The 25329-nt window shown below is 31.8% G+C and overlaps 3 protein-coding genes across 3 annotated transcripts in view; 2 read left to right on the forward strand and 1 right to left on the reverse strand.

Moving 5' to 3' along the window:
- Positions 1-143: 143 nt before the first annotated feature.
- LOC148612209 (phosphatidylinositol N-acetylglucosaminyltransferase subunit C-like) lies at positions 144-6767 on the forward strand. The gene is made up of 7 exons (XM_088593442.1): positions 144-256; positions 1655-1724; positions 2335-2489; positions 2922-3090; positions 3726-3873; positions 5763-5929; positions 6435-6767. The coding sequence occupies exons 1-7, from the start codon at positions 151-153 to the stop codon at positions 6487-6489; spliced, it is 870 nt and encodes a 289-aa protein (XP_088449568.1). The 5' UTR covers positions 144-150; the 3' UTR covers positions 6490-6767.
- A 2923-nt stretch (positions 6768-9690) lies between these two features.
- LOC148612210 (small ribosomal subunit protein uS2m-like) lies at positions 9691-11771 on the reverse strand. Its single transcript, XM_088593443.1, has 3 exons — positions 11628-11771; positions 10607-10744; positions 9691-10357 (listed from the first exon to the last, which is right to left on the reverse strand). Exons 1-3 carry the CDS (start codon positions 11689-11691, stop codon positions 9705-9707), a joined length of 855 nt encoding a protein of 284 aa, XP_088449569.1. The 5' UTR covers positions 11692-11771; the 3' UTR covers positions 9691-9704.
- Positions 11772-13424: 1653 nt separating this feature from the next.
- Positions 13425-25329, forward strand: part of LOC148612211 (protein GPR107-like) — a 29098-nt gene continuing 17193 nt past the window's right edge. Inside the window, exons 1-6 of the mRNA XM_088593444.1 lie at positions 13425-13567; positions 17458-17568; positions 18668-18718; positions 19349-19467; positions 20765-21155; positions 23199-23297. Coding sequence (XP_088449570.1) covers positions 13454-13567; positions 17458-17568; positions 18668-18718; positions 19349-19467; positions 20765-21155; positions 23199-23297 — 885 coding nt within the window. The 5' untranslated portion in view covers positions 13425-13453. The remainder of the gene's footprint in view (positions 13568-17457; positions 17569-18667; positions 18719-19348; positions 19468-20764; positions 21156-23198; positions 23298-25329) is intronic.

A 25329-nucleotide genomic window follows, 5' to 3' on the forward strand; every position in this document is an offset into this window, starting at 1 on the left:
AGCAATAAAACAATTGAAAATCTAATATAAAAATCAATTTATCTATTTACGTATTCTTAAAAACCTTGAAAGATATTTGGGTTTTGGTCATATCATTATTAAAAGCTTATTCGAACGCAAATCGTGTACGAAAAGTCACATGATCTCAAAATGGAGACGAGAACGCCAAAGACGTGGAAGAAAATTCTGTATGAAGATCAGAACGTTCCAGACAACTATGTTGATGCATCTTTTCTTGATGAACTTCAAAAGAATTGTATATATTCTTGCTTTATAATTAAACAAAAATAATATGGAGTAGGCATTACATAAAAGCAAGGCTACTACAAAAGCAAAGCAAGTTGTATTGTTTTAAAATATCAACGTTAAATAAAGCTTTTGTATTGTATTATATTGTATAGACTATTATTATAAAAGTCCTCGCTAAGACTAGTAAAAGCGAGCTTGAGTGCATCATTTCTCTTTTGATGAGTATATTAGCCCTAGAGTTTTAGGTTCATTGTAAATGGCACATGCAAAACTGTACAGAGCATTCTTGAACAGTACTTAGTCAACAGACATTGTTGAATATATATTTATTTTGAAATAAAATTTATCATTAAAATAGATAAATTGCATGTATTTTATAAATGAATACGATATTTATATGTCTTTTGAACAATAAATCCAATTGTTCTTTTAACCTGAAATTCTAGCATTTTCATGCAACTGAGTTTGGGATGAAAGTTAACAGGACAACTGGTCATTGATTGCCACGTTGTTCTCATAAAGTAGACATTGCATATACTAGCAATCATCTTTTGCTATTTGAATTATATTTTTGAGATTTTATATAATAATTATTGGAGACATTTATTGTTATTTTGCATTCTCTGCACATGATGTCAATTCAGGATGATGAATTTTTGTTCTCATCATTTTGCAGCCCTCTTTAATTTGCACTTGCATGTTGCCATAGAACTCTCTGCAATCAGTTAAATAAACATGATTTAACAGTATGAAAACTTTTCCCACTTACCATTACCAGAGGTTTATCATGATTTACTCTTGTTCATAGGGTATGATTATGTTCAGCTAAAATGTCTGTGTTTGAATTATTTACCAGTGGAAAAGGCATACTTAGCCATTTAATGTGCATGCTGGCAAGAAATAATATTTTTTTTCAAACTTATTGCATTTATACAGATATGAGAAAGGATAGTACATGTAATATCTGGGTATTGGACATATTTCTTATAAAATTTTCAGGGTTAATTCATTTTGCTGCAGTCACTTAAATTTCATATGAACACTATAAAAAATACAACCTTCAAAATTGGCACATTCTGGTATCATGCAGTCATCGTCAATTTGTAATCCTGCAAACTATAACTTCACTTTAAGTGAATGGATCTTTATGAAACTATACCACAAGATACCACGCCACAAGAAGAAGGCTTAGATTGAATTTGTGTTTTTTTACATGAACATTTTAGGAATTGTGAACAAAAAGAAATAGCAACAATAATGAATGTCAAATTAAGACTCATCACTGAAATGGCATTACCTCCATAGTTTCAAATAAATTACTATATTGTACATTTATAATACACATATGTTTTCATTTGAAAATAATTACATATTCTTCATGTATTTATTACATTGCTCTTTTTAGTGAATACTAGGAAATATGACTATTGGACAGTATGTGAACAGTCAGGGGAAGTAACTCAACAAATTAGCAGGTATACTTATAATGACATAAAAATACATGTTTTTGTGAAAATACACTTAAAATTAATTTATTCTGAATAACATCTTTTATAGATAACAGTAATACTAACATTTTAAAGATGCCTTCAAATTTCATATCAGGCTGTTAAGAAACAGGAAAATATATGATGTCATAAGTACTTTCAATTTTTTCAATGGCAATATACATTTTGTATTTGTATATGTCATTCTGTATGATATATGTAATTTTACGTTTGAGTGTTAACCAATACTTGTGATTGTGTTAGAGCTTACATAAGTGTTCATATTGGTTTGTTTGTTTGTTTGTTGGGGTTTAACGTCCGAGCAGCAATATGTGTTCGTATTGGTATCTTAACTGTAATCTTTAATTTGTTTTGGAGTATTTTAATCTTGTGTTTTCATAGTGTTGTGCCTATAGTATGTATGTTAAAAAAGTATGCAGACAGACTCGTAACTAAATAGATTAAAAAAAAGTTATTTTTTTAAAGCCGAAGAAAATGAACACTGAACACTTACTAACATGTCTGCTACCAGATGCACAGAATAAGTTTTCTTTGTACCTTAATTAGTACTTTAATCTTTATTTTTTTATCTACTTAGTCTTGGCCTGTTTGTGGTCAGCTACATTTACATGGAAAATGGATGGTTGTCACCACATACATTGTTTTCCATAGCAACAACCTTGACACTGATAGGATACATGCTGAAGCTGTGTATTGAACATTATCACAAAGATGCATTATCCAACAGAACATGTATGTGTTATATAGAGTAAAATGTGACAAAATTGTAATTACTTGTATGCAAGAGAAAGTTCCTTTTACATGTATTAGTACTTAATTTTAACTAGCCTTAAAATGACCTTTTCTCTATCTAGCTGAAAAAAAAACTATTGTCTGGTTTTAGTCACGGTTTTCTTTAAATATGTTTAGCTAAGACAGAGAAATAAACAATAAGTTAACATACTGAAGAAAGTCTCCAAATGACCAAACAGAGACGAGAAAAAAAAAAACAAAATATATAAAATTTTAACAAAGTAACATGTATTTCTTATCTAGTCCTTAATGTTAATAGAAATATGACAACATATGAAAAAAAGAAGTCTCCAAATAACAAAGAACTTTCCATATATAGCTCTAATTTAAGTGAAAATGAAAAGCTGATGAATCTTTTATCATTTCTTATAGTCCTAGATGATTTGAAGACAGCACTAGTATTTGCTGGTTTCAGCTATGGGTTGTCACCTGTGCTGGTTTCTCTGACAGAAACTATTTCCACTGATACTATTTATGCCATGACAACCATGATGTTAATAGGCAACCTAATGTTTCATCACTATGGAGCCAATGCAGCCTTGTAAGTACTACTAGAACTAGTGTATATCTCGTGTCTTGATAGAGAAGAAAGGGGAATGAAGGAAACCAGGATTCAGACAGTACAGGTAATTAAGGACATAATCCAGGGATAACGACTAGACAAGGAAAATAGACACACAACACAGAACATGAAAAAAATGCATATTTTTTTGTTTCAAAAAATAAATGTTTATGACAAGAAAATTTTTTTAATTTGTATTTTTTCAATAACTGAAAAAAGCAAGCCCCCAGCTTAGGCAGAATGTTATGTTAAGTTTATACAGGTATTATGATTACAACAATTCATTGTTGTTAAAATAAAGGGAAGATGTCTGGTTTAAACAGGCCTCCTATTAATACAGAGTTTGGTTTAAACAGGCCTCCTATTAATACAGAGTTTGGTTTAAACAGGCATCCTATTAATACAGAGTCTGGTTTAAACAGGCCTCCTATTAATACAGAGTTTGGTTTAAACAGGTCTCCTATTAATACAGAGTTTGGTTTAAATGGTCATTGTCTTTCGTAAATTTTACATTTGTAGCAGAATAGGTAGCATAAGTGTTATCTTTTGTTTTGTTTATGGTATTTTTGATTTAAATGTGTTAAATCATTTGATTGCTTATTTTTTAATTGCAGGGTTTCAGAGGCATTATCATTAAATGCAGGATTATTTGCATCTGTTTGTTTAGCATCTAGATTAAGAACAACTTGGCACTCATTTTCAACTGTAACATTCTCTATAGAAATATTTGGTTTGTGGCCAATGTTACGTAGGATGCTACGAGTAAGTCCATATTTTACTTCTTGTAGTCTATGGTCTCACTAACCACTTCTAACAGTTCCATTACTTTACATGTTAAAAAAGTAATTTTCAAAGTTTCACTGTGAATTCCCAGGACAAATGACATCTTCAAGTTGCATACCATTGCAAAGCTTGGAAAATAAGGCTTCCAAAATCATTATGCTAATGGTACGATGATTGTAGAAATTCTTCACGAAATTTTCTTGTATAAATAATACTGAAAATCCACATTTTTACCTGTTCTGCTAACTGACAGCATGGAGGCAAATTACTCACACATGTAAACAATATTCATACACTGTTGTAGTTAATTACATATATGATTTTAAAGTACACATTCTCAGCTTTATTTTGACTACTTTTAATCACAATACACACAAATAATGCACTTACAATGCATATATCTAGGTTCAGTGTGTTTTTGGTACTACATAGGGGGGTGGCCATTTGACCTGGAAGTGGTTAGTGAGACCTATATAGTATATCTCACATTTGTAGAGTTATCTCCTCCTTACAGCAGTTGTCTTCTAAGACTTCTGCATATAAATTATCTAGTTAAATTGCATAAAAAATCCTCAAGCTACATCTAAATTAAACAAAAGTATCAATATTTAATCACAGTCAAGGAAGTTATGAGCTTATTACCACACTTCAGTTTTTTTTTCATCTGATGATGCTTACATTGGTTACAAGTTACATGTATCTGCAAAATGTGCTCTCTGCATATTCATGTCCAATTGCAAGTCTGTGCTTGCAGCAATCAGTGGGGATATTTCATTTTGTAATGCTTTTTTTTCTCACAACCTTAATTTAAAGTCAAGAGCCATTAAATACATCTGCATGTATATTAGAACTCTTGCATCCAAAGTTGCTTCAAAATGTCATGTTTCAACTACAATAACATTGGGCAAAAAACACATGACATTATCAATTTGAGAATTGATGATTGTTTAAGTAGCAGTCTTTATAAAAATCAGACAAAAAGTTATTCATGCATGTCAAAAACCCACAAAATTCAGTTTTATTTCTGGTTCAGAAACAGTAACTGATCACATAACCAGTCTTAGTTTTTCATTTGGTTGTTGCACTTTTGAGATAAGAATTTTATAGATTGTACATGACACTGACATTTTGTAAGAGTTATTGTTCTTGATTGGTTTTGATTTGGTTGATTTCAGTGGTAGATAAATGTACGATTTTCTATGAAGTGCAAATCTGAATACAGAAATGATTATCCTTATGTGAAAGTATAGCCCATGTAGATTGAAAAAGCATAGTTTGGTTGGTTGGTTTTTCTACACCATGAATCACTTAACCATTGGTAGTGCCTGAATTGTATGTGGACTGGTACTTAAATACACACATGCTTCTTGAATACTTGTGTGTTTGATAATACTAGTTCTATTGTATGTTGAAGTATTGCAACTTATTCAGAAGTTGATTTTTAAAGTTTATGCTGCATTGCAGAGAAAACTTATAATCCATCAATTTGTGAAATCAAAATTTATGTCGGTGTTTCAGTAATTCTTTCATCCATAATATTATCTTGATAAAATATTTAATATTGGAGCATAAAAACAAATGAAAAAAACTAATTTGGAATATGAAAAAAAGAAAAAAAAACTTAATGTATTAACTGGCTCTTGCTTGATTGTTACACACTACATGTAATGATGGGAACAGCAGTGTGGTACTGTCAGTGATAAAGTTGATTTATAACAACATTACATCCACACAGTTACCACTTCATTTACTGAATCATTAACTTAAGAAACATAATTTTCTAGATCTGCCTATTTATTGCTATAAGAGCATTTACATATAAATATATGTGTGTATGAAATGAAAGTAATTAAGTTTTTTTTTTTCAGAAATATATACCACAAAGTCAAAGATGGCTGACTTTCTTCCTCATGGCCTTGACAACTGTGTTGCTATGGACATGTTCAACTGCAGCAGCTATATTCTATATCATTGTTTTTGTATTCATCACATTTGTATGTCCAGCTTGGTTAGTTAGTTTACAGCCTCTCAAAAAGTAAGTTTTGTGTAACGATGTGCTTTGTTAGTGTAAAATGAATGCTTAACCCAAATGAGGACATTTAGTATTTTGTTATATTGAAGAAATCATGCAGCAACATGGATGCACATACATTTAGTAAGCTTGGTTAATATAGTAAACTAATTGTACAAAAAAAACCAAATATTCAATGACCATTTGTTTTTTTTTTTTTTTGTAATGGACAACATTTTTTAAATACTTTAAATAAATGCAACTATCATTGTATTTGAGTGCACAAACTTGAAATATGTAAATTATTAAGACTTAAGATTATACAAGTTCCCATAAAGTAACCTTAAAGATCTTTAATATTATTTAATTACATTTGTATTTATGACTCTTTGTTTTGTTTAAGATTGAAATGATTCTCCTCTTTTTTCCTAAGGATAAGTTTGTATCTTGTTATTGCCATTGTTACTAATTTATTTCTGAAGATCATGTTTCAATTGCTTTAACTCCGTACATTCTCATGATTTTGTAGCAATATACATGGGCCATGGGATGAAGCTGTTATTGAAGAGAAGAAAATGAGCTGATGGACTAGATAAATTATACTAAAGTTCTTTCAAATGTCTTTCCCCTGGCAGGTCACACAGACTATATGTGTGAACGAAACCAGTTCCGTGGTAGCCAGTTAAATGTACATGTATGTTGAAAATGGAGTACAATTCATGTGCATCAACTTTGTGTTGTGTATTGTACCAAACAAATGGATTGTGCAATTTATTTTTAACATGAAAAGTACATATGGAACACTACTGGTAATAAAAATATTGCACCTAGCATCTAATGGGACATTAAATGATATCCGCCACGTTGTGTTGTATTTAATACCAATGGACACATGCAAAATTACAAATCATCACATGGGAACAACATATTAAACTCGAACTCTTTAATATTTAAAGAAATATAACTTCAATTTATCAAAATATTATTTTTGGGTAAAAACAACTTAAAATGACCGTAACTTTTGTTAAATTATTCAATCAAACTGAAATTCGATGTTAATCTGTATTTTATGATACCACAAGTTTACTCTGCTTCCTTGATCACTCAACTGTTTAAACTAGAAATACTGTGAGCAGGCTCACAAAGAGAATATCCCCGCTTCAAATGAACATAAATGAAAACTGCTTGTTGGAGTCCTCTGACAGTAATTATATTCCTTCATGCACATCTACATATACCCAAATATCTATAAAATTTCATTAAAATCCTTGAGCCGTATAGGTGGTGCACTTACATTGTACAAGCTTTTACTATGTAAATCCCTAAATATAGATTACCTTCCTTTAGAGTCCTCTAACATTAATTATATTCCTTCATGCAAATCTTCATGTGATACCCAACCTTCATATCAAGTTTCTTCAAAATCCCTTGAGCTGTATAGAAGGAGTTGCATGTAAAAACCCTATAGATTATTTCCCTTTGGAGTCCTCCTGCAGTATTATATGCCTTCATGCATATCTACATATTATACCCAACCTTCCTTTGAAATTATATTAAAATCCCTTGAGTGGTTTAGGAGGAGTTGTGCTTACGAAGATTTACAATGTAAAACCCTTAATTTGGATGATCTCCCTTTGGAGTCCTCTTGACAGTAATTAAGTTCCTTCATGCACATCATTATATGATACCCAACCTTCCTATAAAATTTCATCAAAAACCCTTGAGAGGTTTATGAGGAGTTATGCTTACAAGGTGTAAAAACATGTAAAACCCTTAATTCGTATCAAATTGTATCTTGCCTTTGGAGTCCTCAGTCAGTAATTATCTTTACTGCACATCTACATTTGATACTCAAACTTCCTATAAAATTTTATCAAAATCCCTTGCAGTTTAGGATGAGTTTATGTATGCTTAGGTTCCACTCTATAGATATGCCACTACAGATAATTTTATGATATTTTGTGGAAATAAAGCTTAATTGAGACACTGGAACAAGCAAATACAACAAATTTGTCCTGTAAGAAAATTTATTTTTCAATCCTATTATTGTGGAGATCCATGAAAATGATTTATACTTACTTTAAAACTGCAAGGAAAAGCAATCAGGCATTGTTTTGTTTTAAAAACATAAAACAAAAAATATGTTTACTTTTTTCTGCTCATTTGTTCATGATTTTATTTTTTAAAGTTGGTGCTGAATTTTGCATTTTTGAAAAACAGCCAGCTGGTACAGAGGAGAGAACCCTCTGTGGCAAGGACCTGAATATTTCCAGAAAGCTTAAAACATACATTTTACACCCCTTTATCTTCACAAGTATTGCATCTATTTATGTTCGAATGCTCTACTATCCACAATTAATTTTGTCAGCAAGTTTCACTTTTTATTTTCAAGTTTTACTAAATCAGACTGGGTCAACTTTGTGTACAAAATGGTGCAATTCAATTACATTTGTGAAGTGCAACCTTGCAAGAAATGTGGAGAGGCAGACGGATTGACAGACAAGTTGATTCCTACATACCCCCAAACTTTGTTTCCCAGGGGTATAAAACAAACAGCAGACAATCTGACATTACTAAAACCATTTGCTACAACAATGTAAGTCGAGATACATATTGATACCCTACTGTCAACAAAAATTTTAATTTCTCCACTCTCCACAGTGGAGATATTTTGAGTGGAGTCACAGTATCTCCACTCTCCACAGTTGAATCACCATTTCAAAAATTGTCTGTAATTAACTTCTCCTGTCCTTATAACAAGGAATATTTCATGGTTCTAGCAATTTAATAACATTTCAATAAATGACAGAAAAAACATTGAAAACTATTGAAATGTAGCAATTTTATCTCCAATTGTGGAGTCACAGTGAAGGACATAAGCAACTCCACTGTGAAGAGGGGAGAAATAAAATTTTGGTTGATAGTAGTGTAGTTAACACACATTTTCAGTGAATACATTATATTTTGATTTAGATACAGTACATTGTACATGTATGAACAATGTATGAGCAACAAATACATGTACATTTTTTGTACATGTAGTTATAATATCAACATACAATGTACATGTATCAATAAACAATTGTAAGGAATACAATGCTGAGTCCTGTCTGGTTTAGTACAATGTACTATTATTCATTGGTTTCAGTTTTATGACTTTTTCAGAATCTTGTAAATTGTACCTAGCAGTGAAAATATAAAAAAATCATTTGATTACTTGAATTAGCAGTTACTGATACATGCAATCATTTTTATGATGTGTTTGTATACATTATTACAGTAGGTCTATGTTTTGTTTTTTTTTTCTTGGGCCTTTTCCTTTTATTTTCAGGTTTGTCTAATCATGATTTTCAGTATTTATATTTTTTATACTCTGATACTTCTGATATAAATTTGAGGCTACAGCCTACATCAATCATATGAATTACTGTCTACCGGTAACCAACAGACATTTCAGAAAAAAATTTTGAAGTTTTTGACTGCTTGTAGCAGAAAAAGGTCAATTTGGGTTTTGGTCAGACGAGTCAGTAAATTATTTTGTAATGACTGCGGCAAAAAAAATATACATGTATATGAATGTCTAGCCGTTTTATTGTGTTGACTGTATTAATCTCTGTGACTGGTACGGGTGATCTGGAATCAGTCTAAAGTTATATTTGTTTTGATTGCATATGAAACAATATCAAAACATGTCGCCTAACTTCACCTGGTTCTGCTTTTCACCTTTTTCATGTACTCAGAATCAGGATTGTGTATAAATCACACACCAGAAATTAAAGCTATCATATCTATATATTTTTTATTTTGTTTCCTTGACATTTACACCAGCAGCTTCTTTGCCCTTTAGAATAGCTTGTTTGAATAAATTACAGTAAAACTCAACTGCAGCAGGTGTATCATCATTCCCAGGAATAGGGTATGTGATTAAGCGTGGGTCACAGTTTGTATCCACTATAGCAATAGTTGGGATGCACAGCTTGGCACAATCACGCACAGCCATGTGTTGTTCAAAAGCACTGTTCCTTGTATCAAGTAAAATACACAAATCCGGCATCCTTATTTCCTCCTTAAATGTGACTTTGGCATTCATGAACAAACCATCTTCCCACAGACGGCACTGACTATATTCACCACATTCCTTTGCAGTTTTTTCGACTAAATGAATTGTTGGGAGATTTCTACTCACAAACATAATAACTCCTCTTCTATATGCAATGTGTGCCATAAAATTGAGTGCATCATGCATAAGAGGCAAGGTCTTTTCTAAATCAATGATGTCTATATCCAGACGAGAACCAAATAAGTATTGAGTCATGAATTCACTTCTGCATCCTATTTTATGACCATAGTGCACTCTTGCATTAAAAAGGTCTCGTAATGTAACCATTCCCTTCACATTAAAGAAATCTGGATCACTGAGAATTTCATCCTCTGGATCATCAAGTGGTAATTCTAAAAGAATTTTAAAAAGTTTTGGACATTTCTCACTTCATAAATTACTCAAGCCCTGTTCTACATTTTATTTAGTGTATTTTGTGTTTTTTTCATAGGTCTATACAAATAAGTACTGTCTGTATGATCTGTATCATAGCTAATTATTCAAAGTATTTTACATAGTTTTAAAACAAAACATAAACGGACACGTTACATGTATGTATACCATTGATTTCAACATAAAACTGTTCATACTCGTCAACATACCTAAAACCTGCTCTGTCTGAATTTGTAAATCTAAGGATGAAGATAGCTTTTGCAGGCCTGGGGAATAAATTCTTTTTGTTAACCTGCTCAGGTGTAAATGTCTGTGGAAGCATTTTGGTTGCAGTGATCTTTTCAATACTGTAAAATAAAATAATAAAATCTGTAAAATTAACTTAAATACATGTATACATGCTGCTGCAGCTTCAAGCTTGGTGGACTTTTCAAAGACATTTTCAAATGAAAGCATTAAAAGAAGTACATTGTATTATATCTAAAAATGACCAACTGAAAGTAGAGAGTAGGCGGAGCTTATTACCTTTGGAACGGAACGGAGAAGAAACGATTTTTAAAACTGGAATCTAACAGAATATTTCAAAATTCCTCTGAAAAATTACGTGCCAGCTACCCTTCCGTTCCAAAAGTAAGATGCTCCGCCTACTCTCTATTACGGTTCAAAATGTCAACAAAACAGGGTCTCTTGTGGAACATTAACGAAACTTCAATAATAAATGTAATTTTTTTGCTAATTTCGTATCAGCATACAGGAAAATGATTCCGGAATCGAACTAGGTAGGTGTGACATGCACAATTTCAACTTGAAAGTCGTTGCAAGGGGTTGAAAGGCGATACTCCACGGTACCGCTAAATCTCCAACTTTTTGTATGGCACATCGTTCTGACCCCAACCCAACATATCAATATCCAAATAAAAAAGAGGAGGATTGCAGGGTCAGAGGAAATTTGGACTATATAATGTATTACACATTTTTGTATGTTTGCATGCGATATGCATTATTGTATGTTTATTTATCATGTGTGTAAGTTTGTTCCAAAAGCTCTATAGAGCTACTGTAAATAGTTATTCTTGTATACTGACTATTAAAATAAATATTACTTAACCAAAATATTAGAAAAAAACATCCAAATGAAGTTTATGGCATGTCTGGATAATATATCTTATTGAACATACACGTTTTGTTTAATACAAACATGTAACTATTACAAACACGAACAAAAATTACCGTTTTGAAAGCGATAAACAGAGCTTGTTGAGGTTATCCTAGAAAGTAATTTGGAGGGCAGCATGATTTTTTTTCTCTTCTGGTACTTGTAATTCAATGGAAGGCAGGGCACTAGTCGTCCATTCGTGAACAAGTTCGTAACATTTAATTTTCGTACCAGAATATGTTATTTCCAGTCGACGCCACGAAATATTACAAGTGTAAACAAATTTGAATTTTTGGAGATAGTTTTTTTTCAAATAACAAAGTTGTCTGAACATGGTTTTATTACATACTGATGATCTTATTTTTACTTTTTTCCATAAGAAGGATTGAAATAGAAAGTGACGAAATATCTTCAAATTAAAAAAAAAAGGCTGTGTACCGAAAAACTTATCACCTAACAATAGACAACATTGTACAGTTTAAGGCGTTAATATAAGGCTCAAAGGTAATTACAAATCAATCTGTTGATGTATTTTGATTTCTTGTCTTCTTAAGGTAAAGCTAATACATGTATTGCTTTATTATAAATAAATTAAACTTAGTACGTTGTTGTTCAGATTGAATGCTAGACGTTTCGTAACCTGGTCGTTTCGTACCATGTCGATTCGTACCTCAATTGAGACGTTTCGTACCTGGGTAAATTTCAAAGTGCAATGTTTCGTTCCTGGGTTAAATTTCATGGTGAGATGTTTCGTACCTGGGCAAACTCTTCCCGATATAAGGCAAGATTGTGAAGACATGGTCGTGTTTATTAGATATATTGAACCATTTAATCAGCATTATAAGCAAATTTGAACATATATAACAAAATTTCTTAAACATTTTACATGACACATATACAGACAATTTTCATAGATATTTATTTACACACATACGTACAGAACAGAGAAAAAAAACTTGAAATGTACCAAACGCGGTAAGCAGAAGCTGTACTCCTCCGATGAGTTTTCCTACACAGTAAAACGTCAGAGCAACGACAAAATATGGTGATGGTGTAGTGTCAGACGTAAAACCAATCGCTGTCCAGCAACAGTTAACCAGATAGGTGACCAATTTACACCGGGCAGACGTAACCATCCATCAGCACCAGGCCATGTAGTTGCAGCAACCATTTCAACACAATTAAAAGCACAGGCTTCGCTACCAACCAATGCATTCACCAGATCATCAGAGATCGTTAAAACAGTCCTGTCAGCAAATCCAAACACAGACTTGCCTGAGGCCAGCCGCCCCGCAATCAGCAACTTGAAAAGACAATGCAATCGTAGAAAGACCGTCCACCAGAACCCAGAGACCTTGACTTCGAGTTGGCGGAATACTTCCACGTCAAAATGTTGGTATATGGACGGCACGTTCAGTCACCAAAAAGCCATTCCAGCAGCTATTCACAATCAACTGCTTTTTGTCAAGTGGAATTGCAACAATACACAAATAATTTCTATTGTCTGAAACATAAAATGCATTTTGCTTTAATATATTAGCTAACCTTAAAAAGTTTTCAAACTGCACTGGCTACGGTCATATTTTTCAAACTATTTAGATGAATCTTAAAGGTAAGAGATAATTTGACAGAAAATAACTGTGAAGGAGCGAACATTAACGTAGTAATCTATAAGAACCCTCTAAAAAATAACAATGCTGTATGTTAAACAATAGGTATTAAACGTCTCTGTGTGATATAACCCAGGTACGAAACATCCCACTTTGAAATTCACCTAGTTACGAAGCGTTTCAATTGAGGTACGAAACGACCTGGTACGAAACGACCAGGTTACGAAACGTCAGACACCTTTCAGATTCGTATTTTTGGTTTCTAGTTGTATCAGTATGAATTTTCTGATATGACGAAGTGCGAGTTGTCAAATGATCTCCAAAAAATGTCGATATCCTGTCTTCTTTTACTTTCATCTGTTATTTATCATGTTAACTGTAGAATACATCAACTAGAGTTACCGGTAAATATTCTTAAATGTGAACAGAGACCAAGCAGTAGAACAACATAATATGCGATCCTATTTATAATTTTTGAGTGTAGTGTCTAGTGAGTAAGTGACTGTAATCACACTTACAGCCACAGGACAGTGATAATGTTTGTTTTTTTCTCAAAACTACCCATCCCCTTTTAATTGTGAAATTGAATTAATATTTGCTTCAAGTGCAAGAGACGAATAGTAATATTAGTATACAAGTACTCTCACTAAACTTCTCAATAACACAAGTAATCCCTTTTGTCTTTGGGATTCAGTGCTGGAGAAATATGTATTTTTTGTTATGACCACCAGTGGTCAAAACAAAAAATGTCTACAGCGCAAATTCCCAAAGGGATTAACTTACAGGGTCTGATCACTCCTAACAAAGTCTATATAATGTTTAAAAATAACTGTGTTTCTTTGATCTTTATTCTGGTAAAAATTGAAGTCTATAAGATTTACGTTGGACTTGCAATGTACACATGTATGCATACTGGGGGAAGGAGAAATTATTGAGAATTTAAGTTACAAAATTGGCAAATTGATAATGACAAAGTTATGATGAAAATATTGAGGGAGTGTGTGTTCTCAAAACACTAAAATATAATAAAAATGTCAAAATTTACTTGTAAACATCAATAATTACTTGTTATTTATCAGTAATTGCCCCAGGGAAAATTAATGAATTTGGTCAATTTTTAATTGTTAGTCAAGTATTTCAAACTTATTATTATGTGATGAAAATTATATTGTTTTAAAGAAGTTTCTTTAATCTTTAAATTGGTAGTAAATTTATAAGTTTAAACAAGCAGAAAGACAAAAGTTTACTGGGGCATACATTGTAGTTTATGAAAATGAAAATTTGGATATTACTTTCTCAAGACAAATGTATATACATGTATACATTCATGTAGTCATCATTTTATTATTATTCAAAGCACATTAACTAAAAATAGGGATTGCCATTCAGCAGATATTTCTCTTCATTTGATATTAATTTTATTTATTAATAATTGCTATAGTCTTTACAAACATTTAATGATAAATTCTTTATGTACCTTTAAAAAAGTGAATTTTTTGCTTACATTGTATTTGTCTCAATAGACCTATTTTCACTTGAAATTTTTTTTCATTCCTTTTACTTCAGATATTGCCATTCTACAATCTTTTATCTTTAATTTGGTACATCACTAATCAAAATCCATCCAGTGGTTTTATACAAACACCTTTAGCAAAGTCACCCTATGTTCAACATAGAAATTTGAGAAATCAGCTAATAAACAGCTAAACAGCAACGACAGTGTTCCATATAGAGAATTACAAGTTACTTTCCCCTCAATAAACACTCCCTGCACTAGCAGAAGGTAGTAAGTCAGAAAATTTGGGCTCAATATCTATGTTTTATTATTTTTTATTTGTAATTTGTTAATGTTTAGTTCCTTTTTACCTTTCAATTGTAGCTATTGTGGACTTACTTACTACTCCAGAGGAGTACTGTAGCTTGCAAATCTTGATTGGTTTGGCAGGGGTAACAAACTAATATGGTTGAACTTGTTTTAATAAGCCACTTAGTAAAATACCCTGTTTTTGTTTACTTTTTGACATGAATGGTATTGGTATGGCACCGTACCAACAAAAAGTATTGGTACTGCTTTAAGCTGTACCTAAAGTACCTGTATTCATAATGAATTACATGTAGGTTACCTCTTAAAGGAAATTCACTTCTTGTTATTTACATTTGTACTACTTTTGCCAAGTTTGGTAAGGCTCTGTTGGAGCTGGCAAAGGACATTCCAGGCAGTTACATATATTTGTTATATCATCTGTTTTATCAAACAGGTCGAGGTTTGACATACCATAGTATGTACTATGTAGGGTTTTATCAAGATCTATGCGACTTGAGATTTTGTTTTTAATGTCTGAGTAGTTCTGTTACACATACATCATTGAAATGTTTTGTCCAAGCTGTATTTTTTACTATTTCAAAACATTAATAGGACATGATGCAGCGTTTTGCTAAATGATGAAAGTTTCTCAAGTTGTCATTATGCTGACTTTTATGATTTGCTCACTGATTACAATGATTAAATTGATTTTGCCAAAATTGTATTTAGACATGGTACATTTTTGTATCTTTTCATCTATAACATCTGACTTATATCATTAGATTGGAAAATAAATTGACTTTCATAATAAATCAGGTATTTTTTACCACAAATTGGTGATTTTGAATTATTTAATTTCAAAGTGAAAATTTTGAATACCAGAAAACAACGATATTTTTTTTGGATACTGCCTTTCTTTCTTTTCCTGAACGCTGACAGCATTTTCATGAGTAACATCCCAATGGGCATTTTTTCAAAAGTATGACTTTCAATATTACTATGCATACCAAAAGCTGATATCATCTGATAGAGAGTTGAGATGTCTTTCAGAATATATTGTGTTATTGACCAGGTTTTCTTTAAATTTGTAAAAATTGAGATCAAACAATTTCAGACATCATACTCTTGAATAGGCTCCCTTCCTGATAAAGATTGCGGTTTTCGTCAATAATTCAGTAAAATGAAAATAATACAAATTAGCAGGAATATAGAGTTGTTATTGCCCTGGGCTTTTTAATTTTTTTTTTTAAATGAAGATCAACATCAAAACTTTGTCGATGACATACTCTGTCAAGATTGTGATTCTCACCAATGATTCTGTAAAATGAAATTTATATCATCTGACAGGATATTAAATTGTCTTGCAGAAAATATTGACCATGGCTTATGGCACCAGAGTGACAAAAATTGCAGGAATCCTGCAATGGCACACTCTAGATTGAACATTGATGAATTTTTATGAATATATTATAAGATTGAAGAAGAAATTTTGTTCATTGTTAGATCAAATTTCAAACCTTTCTGGTCAACTCTTTGTACATGTACCTTTATAAGATTTCTTTGTAATGTTTTTGACATCAGTTGATAGATATAATCAATATCTTTCAGAATCTGTTTTAGATTTTGATTCTAGGTATAACACTTTTTAAGATGTAACCTTTGAAAACTTTAAAACCCTTCTGGGCTTTAGACCGTCCTAGATCACAGTAATATGCTCAAAATTATTCATCTGTTGACTAATTGGAAACTATATGTAAGTTATGGGCATGTATGTTATTACAATAGTCCTTGAAAGGGTGGACAAGTTTATTTTTCTTTTAGTCATTGAGTCAAACTAACAACCTGCTTGAAAAGGCCATAGGTGATGCTTGATGGCTGATGCTGTCCTCGTGACAAATGTGACATGTTGTGTTTTCAACCCATTGACAATTTTCTTTATTTTTATTAGGGAATGAAGATTTTCTTTTTTAATATTGGAACCGTCATTTATTTCAAGCTACATTATGTACATGTAGTTCTTAAATAACATTAATTTTTTTTTATTGCCTTTTGAAATTTATTTTTGGATTTCTGCTGTGCAACAGTGATGTCTTGTGTATTTTGAAAAGTCAGACATATAAAGAATGATTTGATGTATGGTCTAGATTTCAAATTTCAAGTTTTATAAAGATACGATCAGATTAGTTATTCTTTGTTATTCAAAAGAAACAGTGCACTTAAATGTAACTACAATGTATGTAGTACACCCTTAACCTTTCTGGAAGTCGATTAGTCTGAATGGCTAATACCGATAAATAGCCAATTAAAACGACTAAATGTAGGTCCCAAGCAAACATCAAGCAAACTGCCAGGACAGACCATTTACAATGTGCATGTACGTGTGTATATAAAAAATAAAAAAATAGTTTTTAAAAGGAGGGTTCAAGTTTATTCATTTATAGGTTGATGGTCAATTTAAACATATAGTATCAATTTATATTTTTAACTTAGGATGATGGAAGAAAAATCATTCAGATGAGTACCTTTGGATTTCTTGAAAAGGGCACTCTGGAAGTAAATATAACCCTGTTTAAAGACCATTTCTTCAAAAAGGAACATTTGGTAAGTAGACACATGTTCAAACACTCTGCATACTTTGACATTGATATGGATAAAGCAATCAAGGGAACCAAGATTCTAGCGGAAATCAAAGAGTAATTAAGGGAAACACGGTTATAGCGGTAATCAAAAGAATGTAATCGAGGGACAAAGACCAGGCCTCGAAAACAGACATACACAACAAAGAACAAAAAGTAACTAAAATCATACATACAAAGTAACAAAAGTAAATGAGCAACTCGGACTCTACTAAAAACTGGGAGCATGGACCATATGCACTGGTAGGGTAAGCGTCCTCTGCTTTTCTAGAAACACCCTCCGAGTTGCTCATAAAAAGTCAAGTCCGGGGTAGACAAACGAGGAAAGGAAAACTATGACCCTTTGAATAAATCAAAAGAATATAATCCAGGGACAAAGACCAGACATGGGAAACAGACACACACAACAAAGAACATAAAAAAAATTGGGAGCATGGACCAGGTGTACCAGTAGGGTAAGCGTCCTTTGCTTTTCCTAGAAACACATTGACGTTTTGTGATATTGATTGAATGTTAAAAATTGTTAAATATTGCTATGTAAAATGTACCTTGTAAGTCTGCATTTTAAATTGTTGAAGTTGATTAAAAATTTAAAATTTTGCCCTTGCAATAAAATCAATAGATGCACTACTGACCTCCTTATCTGAGGAATTACAAACTTTCTCTGACCATCAAAAATTATTTGTCACATTAATGTCATGATATTTGTTTTGGGAAGAAGTTCAAATTGATGTCATTTTCCCAATCATCAATTAATAATGTGAAATGATCAGGAGATGTACAATATTTTTTGTGATATCAGCGTACAAGTATAGCTTATACTGAAATGTAATAGTAATCCAATTCTTAAGATTAACCATTCCCTATCAATATAATGAGAATGGATATGATGAATATGTTGAACGGACAACAAACCCATCTGGATGTTCAAGTGTTAGCTCAAGGCTATTTCATATAAATATCAAAAAAAATCAATGGAAATTAAAATATTTCTTGACATTTTCAAAGTATTGAACAGTTGTATTTGAATGTACAGTTTGTGTATTTGTTCTCTGTAATTTCAGTTTGGATTTACTCTGGACAAAAGTGGTAGTAGCGGGATATCAGCCTACTTGGTAAATACAAACTATCAACATGTAACTTCATACTGATTACATGTTTTATATTTTTACTCTTGAAAAGATAGACTGTACAGTTTTTCAGGACATGTGTTTACATGTATGTGTTGCTCAGAATTTTTTCTTCAGGTGTACATGTACATGTATGTTTCTGATGCCTTTAGTAAGAAAAAAATATCTTTGAAATTTAGAGATTGACAGTTTCTAACAAGAACATATAAAAAAATCTGTAATAGATTTCACAAACAATTGTAAGTTTAAAAATGATCATAAGTTATGACATCAAAATAAACTCACGATAAATTTTACTCTTACATTTGTGAAATCGACTATTGATAATTTTGAGAAAAAAAAATCTTTAACAGTAAAATGTACCATTTCGCAATATCAACAAAGAAAACATCTTCACAAGCCAAGAGTAACTGTCCTGTCCCTATCTCTTGTAATCTTTGGCTAGCAAAGATGCATTGAAAAGGATATATGATAAGACCCGTATTTGGCCCCCTATGGACTGAAAATTATAAGTTTAACCTGGAGACACTTTCTTCTGTTGTTTGTGATAAAGATTAAATGTTTACAATGTATTAATTATTTGCTTCATACATTTATGTGAAACTGTATTTACAGGAAAATGCCCAAGGAAAGAACTGTTTACTGAATAATCCAGATGGATTCCTAAGTAAAGATAACACAAAGAACAATAGTCTTTCTATTGTTTTCTTAAAAATGGACTTGGAAAAGAAAGTGTATGTATATATATATATATATATATATATATATATATATATATATATATATATATATATATATATATATGTTGAAATATCTGTTACAGTGAAACCTTTTTAAGGAGGTAGACCTAGGGTAAGGTACATAACTCATGAAATCAGTTATATGTTTGATTCATACTTCATTTCACCAAAGCCTATCAAGCTTTCATTTGACACAGAATGAAATCAATTCAAGTTTCTTTGATGCTTACATGACATTGATGTAAAATGCTGAATACAAATGTTCTAATGATTTATAAGAGTTGTGTCCCTTATCCTAGGTCTACCTCCTTAACCTGAACCTCTTTTGGATTAGAAAGTGTTGGGTTTACCATGGTTCAAAATACTGTAAATGATATCAATAGCCTTTAAAAAGTGTCTGATTTACACAGGTTTTCAGATTTATCAGGGTTTGGTTAAGATGGGTTTCACTGTATATTGACATTATTTACAATGTAGTCTAGCCTTTTAGATCATCTGGCTGAAGCCATTTGAGCTATTGCATGATAAGATCTATCTGTAGTCAAATTTTGATTTTAGTCTGTTAAGCCATGCTGGCATTATCGCCCTTTTTCAATGTTTATTGCTGTTTATAATGTTATTACTTTCCAAAATCTTCTCCTATGACCAAGGATCTGGAAACAGTCAAAATGCTGGTCATTGAGTGGCAAATTTTGCAAATGGCTGATGATCATTTTTCCATTATCAGACAAAAAATAATCCAGCCGTCCGTTCATCCACGTTTTCCGCTTTTTTTTGTAATGGTTTTACCAAATAAGTTTATTTTTGGTATGTGGCAGTATTATGAAGAGTTACAGATTTGGTTACGGTTGAATGATTTTTGTGTAAGTTATGGCCCTTGGACTTTGAAAATTTCAGTGAATTTACAGTTTTTCACACTTTTTTTGTAATGCTTTTACCAATTGATTTAAATTTTTTATGTAGTCTTACTATGAAAAATTACAGATAAAGTTCAACTCTGGTTATGGTTGAATGATTTTTACAGAAGTTATTGCCCTTGGACTTTCAGTGAATTTAAAGCTAGAATTTTTCTGCATTTTTTTGTAATGCTTTTACCAATTAATGTAATAAATTACTTTTTGTGTATCAGAATGTTAGAAAAACATCATGTTTTTTTTTTTAATGTTATTATGTAGCCTTGTTCAGTGTAATTGTAAAATTTCACTGACACTCATAGAGGAGGCACTTTTTTGCCTAAAATGCTTTTTTTATGCAGGGGACATTGGAACACTTATCTTTTATTTCCTTTTAGAATGACAGTTGATAGAAAATATGGAACAGACATTAAGAATTTAGAAGTTGTCAGCTCTTCCTCACAATCCCAATCAAAAAGACACTCTAAGCGCCACTCATCGCCATTTAGTGACAGCAGCTTGATGGGTAGGCATCGTAGAGGAGCTGAGAAAACAAAACAGGAAACAAAAACTACCCAGAAAATTGCTTCGACACCTACACCAATGATTACTCAGAAAGATGTTACAACAGTCAATACAAAATCAACTGACAAGAAAGGGACTGAAACTACAAATACAAAGCAACCACTTCCTGTAAAACAAGGTGTTGGCCAGGCCCTCATTAATGAAATACCAATCAAAAGTTTTCAGAATACATCTGACAAAAGTTCCATTGTCTACATGGTCTATGTAAGTTTATTGATAGAATCAGGTTGAAGTCATTTGTATGGACTTTTTGTTATTATCACCTGGCTGAAGGCCATATGAGCTATTGCCGTCAGTTGGTGTCCGTCGTCATTGTCATCCATCGTCGTCTGTTGTCGTTGTCGTTAACAATTTTTCAAAACTCTTCTCCTCTGACACTACCGGACCAATTAGCCGCCATTACTAAAAATAAAACATAGGGATCAAACAGTAGTTTTTTGCATATATCTCCAATACCGTGAGGTTTAGCTAAATTCTGACTGGGTAAAAGTGTTCAGCATGATAAGATCTATCTGTGGTCAAATTTTCATTCTAATCTGTTAAGCCAGGGTGGAGTTATTGCCCTTTTTCAACATTTTTTGCTTTTTTTTGTTATTTCTTTCAAAAATCTTCTCCTCTGACACTACTTGACCAATTGAAACCAAACTTGGTATGAATGTTCCTTAGGATATCCTGCATAGAACTGATGTAGGGGTTTTTGATCTGTTAAAAACATGACTGCCGTTACTAAAAAATAGAACATAGGGGTCAGACTGTAGTTTTTCGCATATATCTCCAAAACTGTTATGTTTAGCCGAATTCTTTCTATAGCTGAAATGATCCATATTATTAGGACTACGAAAGTGTTCAGGGATCAAAGTTGTCAGACAATTTCTTGTAAGAGTTATTGCCCTTGAGAAGGGAAAAATGACAGTTTTTTTTTTTTACAGTTTTCAGCTAATATCATGAAAATTATGATAGAAATTCTTCTTAAATTTACTTCCCTTGAAAGACAAAATTCAACCAGGTGAGCAATTCAGGCTCCTGGGAGCCTCTTGTTTATATGGCCACAGAAACATTTGAATTGTATAATGGATTTGTGTTGTCATTGTCTGCGACATCATCCATAGACAATTTGATTTTCAAAAAATAACTTGAGTATAAGTATTTGGATCTTTATAAAATACCACAAATTGCCATACCACTAATGGAAGGCTTTGATTGATTTTGGGAGTTGTCACTTGAACCATTTATGAATCAGGGGGCAAAACATGCATTTTCATGAACTTTGGAACAACAGCTTGACTATAAGTGAATTTATCTCTTTAAAATTGTACCACGTACCATACTACAAAAGGAAAACTGGGATAGGTTTTATGGGTGGTCACTTAAGGAGGTACACCTAGGGTAAGGGACATTACTCATGAAATCAGTGATATGTTTGTATCATGTTCAATTTCACCAAAGCCTCTCAAGCTTTCATTTGAAGCAGAATAAAATGAATCCTAGTCAGTTAGATGCTTGCATAAGATTGATGTAAAATGCTGAATACAAACCTTCCAATTATTTTAAAGAGTTGTGTCTCTTACCTTAGGTCTACCTCCTTAAACCATGTAGGTATTGGGGGCCAGAAACAAGCAATTTCATGATCTTTTGGGAATAACTTGACTATATGTGAAAGGATCTCTTTGATAATTTACATCAAGGTGCAATACCACTAAAAAGTCTGGGATTGATTTTGGAATTTTCACTTGAACAATTTACAGTACAAATTAGGGGTCGAAAAGGGGTCAAAAACAGGCATTTTCATGATATTTGTTTGTGAGCATCTAGGATTACTCAGATATAGCAGAGTATGAAGTAAACATTTTATGAACCTTGTCCAATTGGACAAGTTGATGAAAATTATACGTCCCCAAATTGAAATCTAGGTTGTCCCTTAATTAAATGAATTGTGTGTTTTCCATATAAACTAGTCTTTTCAAATTGATTAAGGTCCATAACACAAGGTTTTACTCTTCCTTCTGAAATAATTGGGAAACAATTTTTAGTAATCCAATGTAAAATCAATATCAACATAAGTTATACATGTAGGATAGAAAATTGAAGAAAGAAATTTGCATTCCTATCAAATTTAATACTCAGTCTATTTAAGATTTTCTGGCTATAGCATGGCCAAAATCAGATGCTTTCTTTTTCAATCAAAACTCAAGTCTATTAAAGATTTTCTGACTATATCATGGCCTAAATCAGATACTTTTTTTTCAGTTCCAGATAAACATTAAGAGGAAGGAAGAAGAAGGGCTGTATAACCTGTATTTCCACAATTGTCCTGCTTACGAAGCTGATAACCCTGTAGACATGAAAGTAAGTGTCAAACTGGTTGGAAATATACTTAATTAAAGATGGAAATCCAAAATATGAATATGGACTGTACTAGAAACATTCAAATACAGTGCAACCTGTCTTAACTGAATCCTGAATAATAAAAAAATTTGTCTAAACCAAACCCTGAATTATCCTAAAACCTTGCATCACGAGGGGATATGGAAATTCCCGGTGTCTGTTCCTCTGTCTGTCCGCATTTTCCGCACTTTTTTTTCTTATGCTTTTACCAAATAAGTTGTTTCGTTATGTGGCCTTATTATGAAGAGTTACAGATTAAGTTCGACTTTGGTTACGGTTGAATGATTTTTATGAAAGTTATGGCCCTTGGATTTAGAAAATTTCAATGAATTTACAGTTTTTCGCACTTTTTTTGTGATGCTTTTACCAATTGATTTTTATATTTTGTATGTAGTCTTACTATGAGAAATTACAGATTAAGGTTGACTGTAATCATGATTGAATGATTTTTTAGGAAGTTACAGCCCTTGGAATTAGAAAATTTCAGTGAATTTACAGTTATTTACACTTCTTTTGTAATGCTTTTACCAACTGATTTAAATTTTTTATGTCTTACCATGAAAAGTTGCAGATTAAGTTTGACTTTGGGTTATGGTTGAATGTTTTTTTTATTGAAGTTATGGCCCTTGGACTTAGAAAATTCGATGAATTTACAGTTTTCCGTACTATTTTTTGTAATGTTTTACCAATTGATATTATATTTTGTATGTAGTCTTAATATGAGAAGTTACAGATTAAGTTTGACTTTGGTTAGGGTTGATTGATTTCTATGGAAGCTATGGCCCTTGGATTTAGAAAATTTCAATGAATTTAAAGTTTTCCGTACTTTTTTTTTTGCGGGGACATTGGAACACTGTTCTTTTATTAACCTGTGTAAACCAAACTGCTTTCTAAATTGAACAAATTTAAAGTCTGAAAGAGATTCAGTTTATACAAGTTTCATTGTACATGTGCTAACAGTTGTTGTTTGCAGATATATATTTGTAAATATCACAGTTAGGATACAACCTGTTTTTCTGGACTCGCATTGGTTTGGTTACCGTCAAGACAACTGTTTGGTTTACCAAGGTTCAAAGTACACATGTACTTCATTTAAATTGTTCTAAGTGGACTTAAGCTTGTAAAACTGTGTGGTTTAGACAGTTTTAAGATTTTCCTGGGTTTGATTTACAGGGATGATTTTTTTTTCGCTTTTTAGCAGAATTCTGCTACTTCAAATCCGGATATTACCTTTACGATTCTATTATTACTGTGTATTTACTTTCATTTTTGCTAATTTCGGCTTTGTAGATCTTGTAAAATCATCCCCAGGTTTAGCTAGGTGTCACTGTATTGTTAAGAAGCACTGTTTTTCAAAACTATTTTGAAGAATTTATCTCATATATAGCCTTAAAAATTAGATTTACACAGATATGCCAATACTGATTTGTCTCTTATCATATCTTGTTGCTTTGCAATATAGCAATTTTTTTCAAATACAAAAAAAAATCATTTAATTTTGCTGATTTGTTCATCAAGTGAGAAAATTCAGTAAAATTAATTGATAATTTGCAGGGCATGCATTCAATTTTAAATAGGTATGGTTTCTTTGCTAAATAATGATTTTTCTCATGTGTTCTACAAGAAAGAAAATTCTCGAAAATTAATTGATAATTTGCAGGGCATGCATTCAGTCTTAAATAGGTATGGTTTCTTTGCTAAATAATGATTTTTCTCATGTGTTCTACAAGAAAGAAAATTCTCGAAAATTAATTGATAATTTGCAGGGCATGCATTCAATCTTAAATAGGTATGGTTTCTTTGCTAAATAATGATTTTTCTCATGTGTTCTACAAGAAAGAAAATTCTCGAAAATTAATTGATAATATGCAGAGCATGCATTCAATGTTAAATAGGTATGGTATCTTTGTTAAATAATGATTTTTCAACATCCAGAAAATGATTAGATTTTCCTGGTGTGTTCTACAAGAAAGAAAATTCTCGAAAATGAATT

This window comes from Perna viridis, chromosome 7 (assembly GCF_037379345.1).
Source record: "Perna viridis isolate PV_CMFRI_1.1 ecotype Kerala chromosome 7, ASM3737934v1, whole genome shotgun sequence".
Taxonomy (NCBI): Eukaryota; Metazoa; Mollusca; class Bivalvia; order Mytilida; family Mytilidae; genus Perna; species Perna viridis.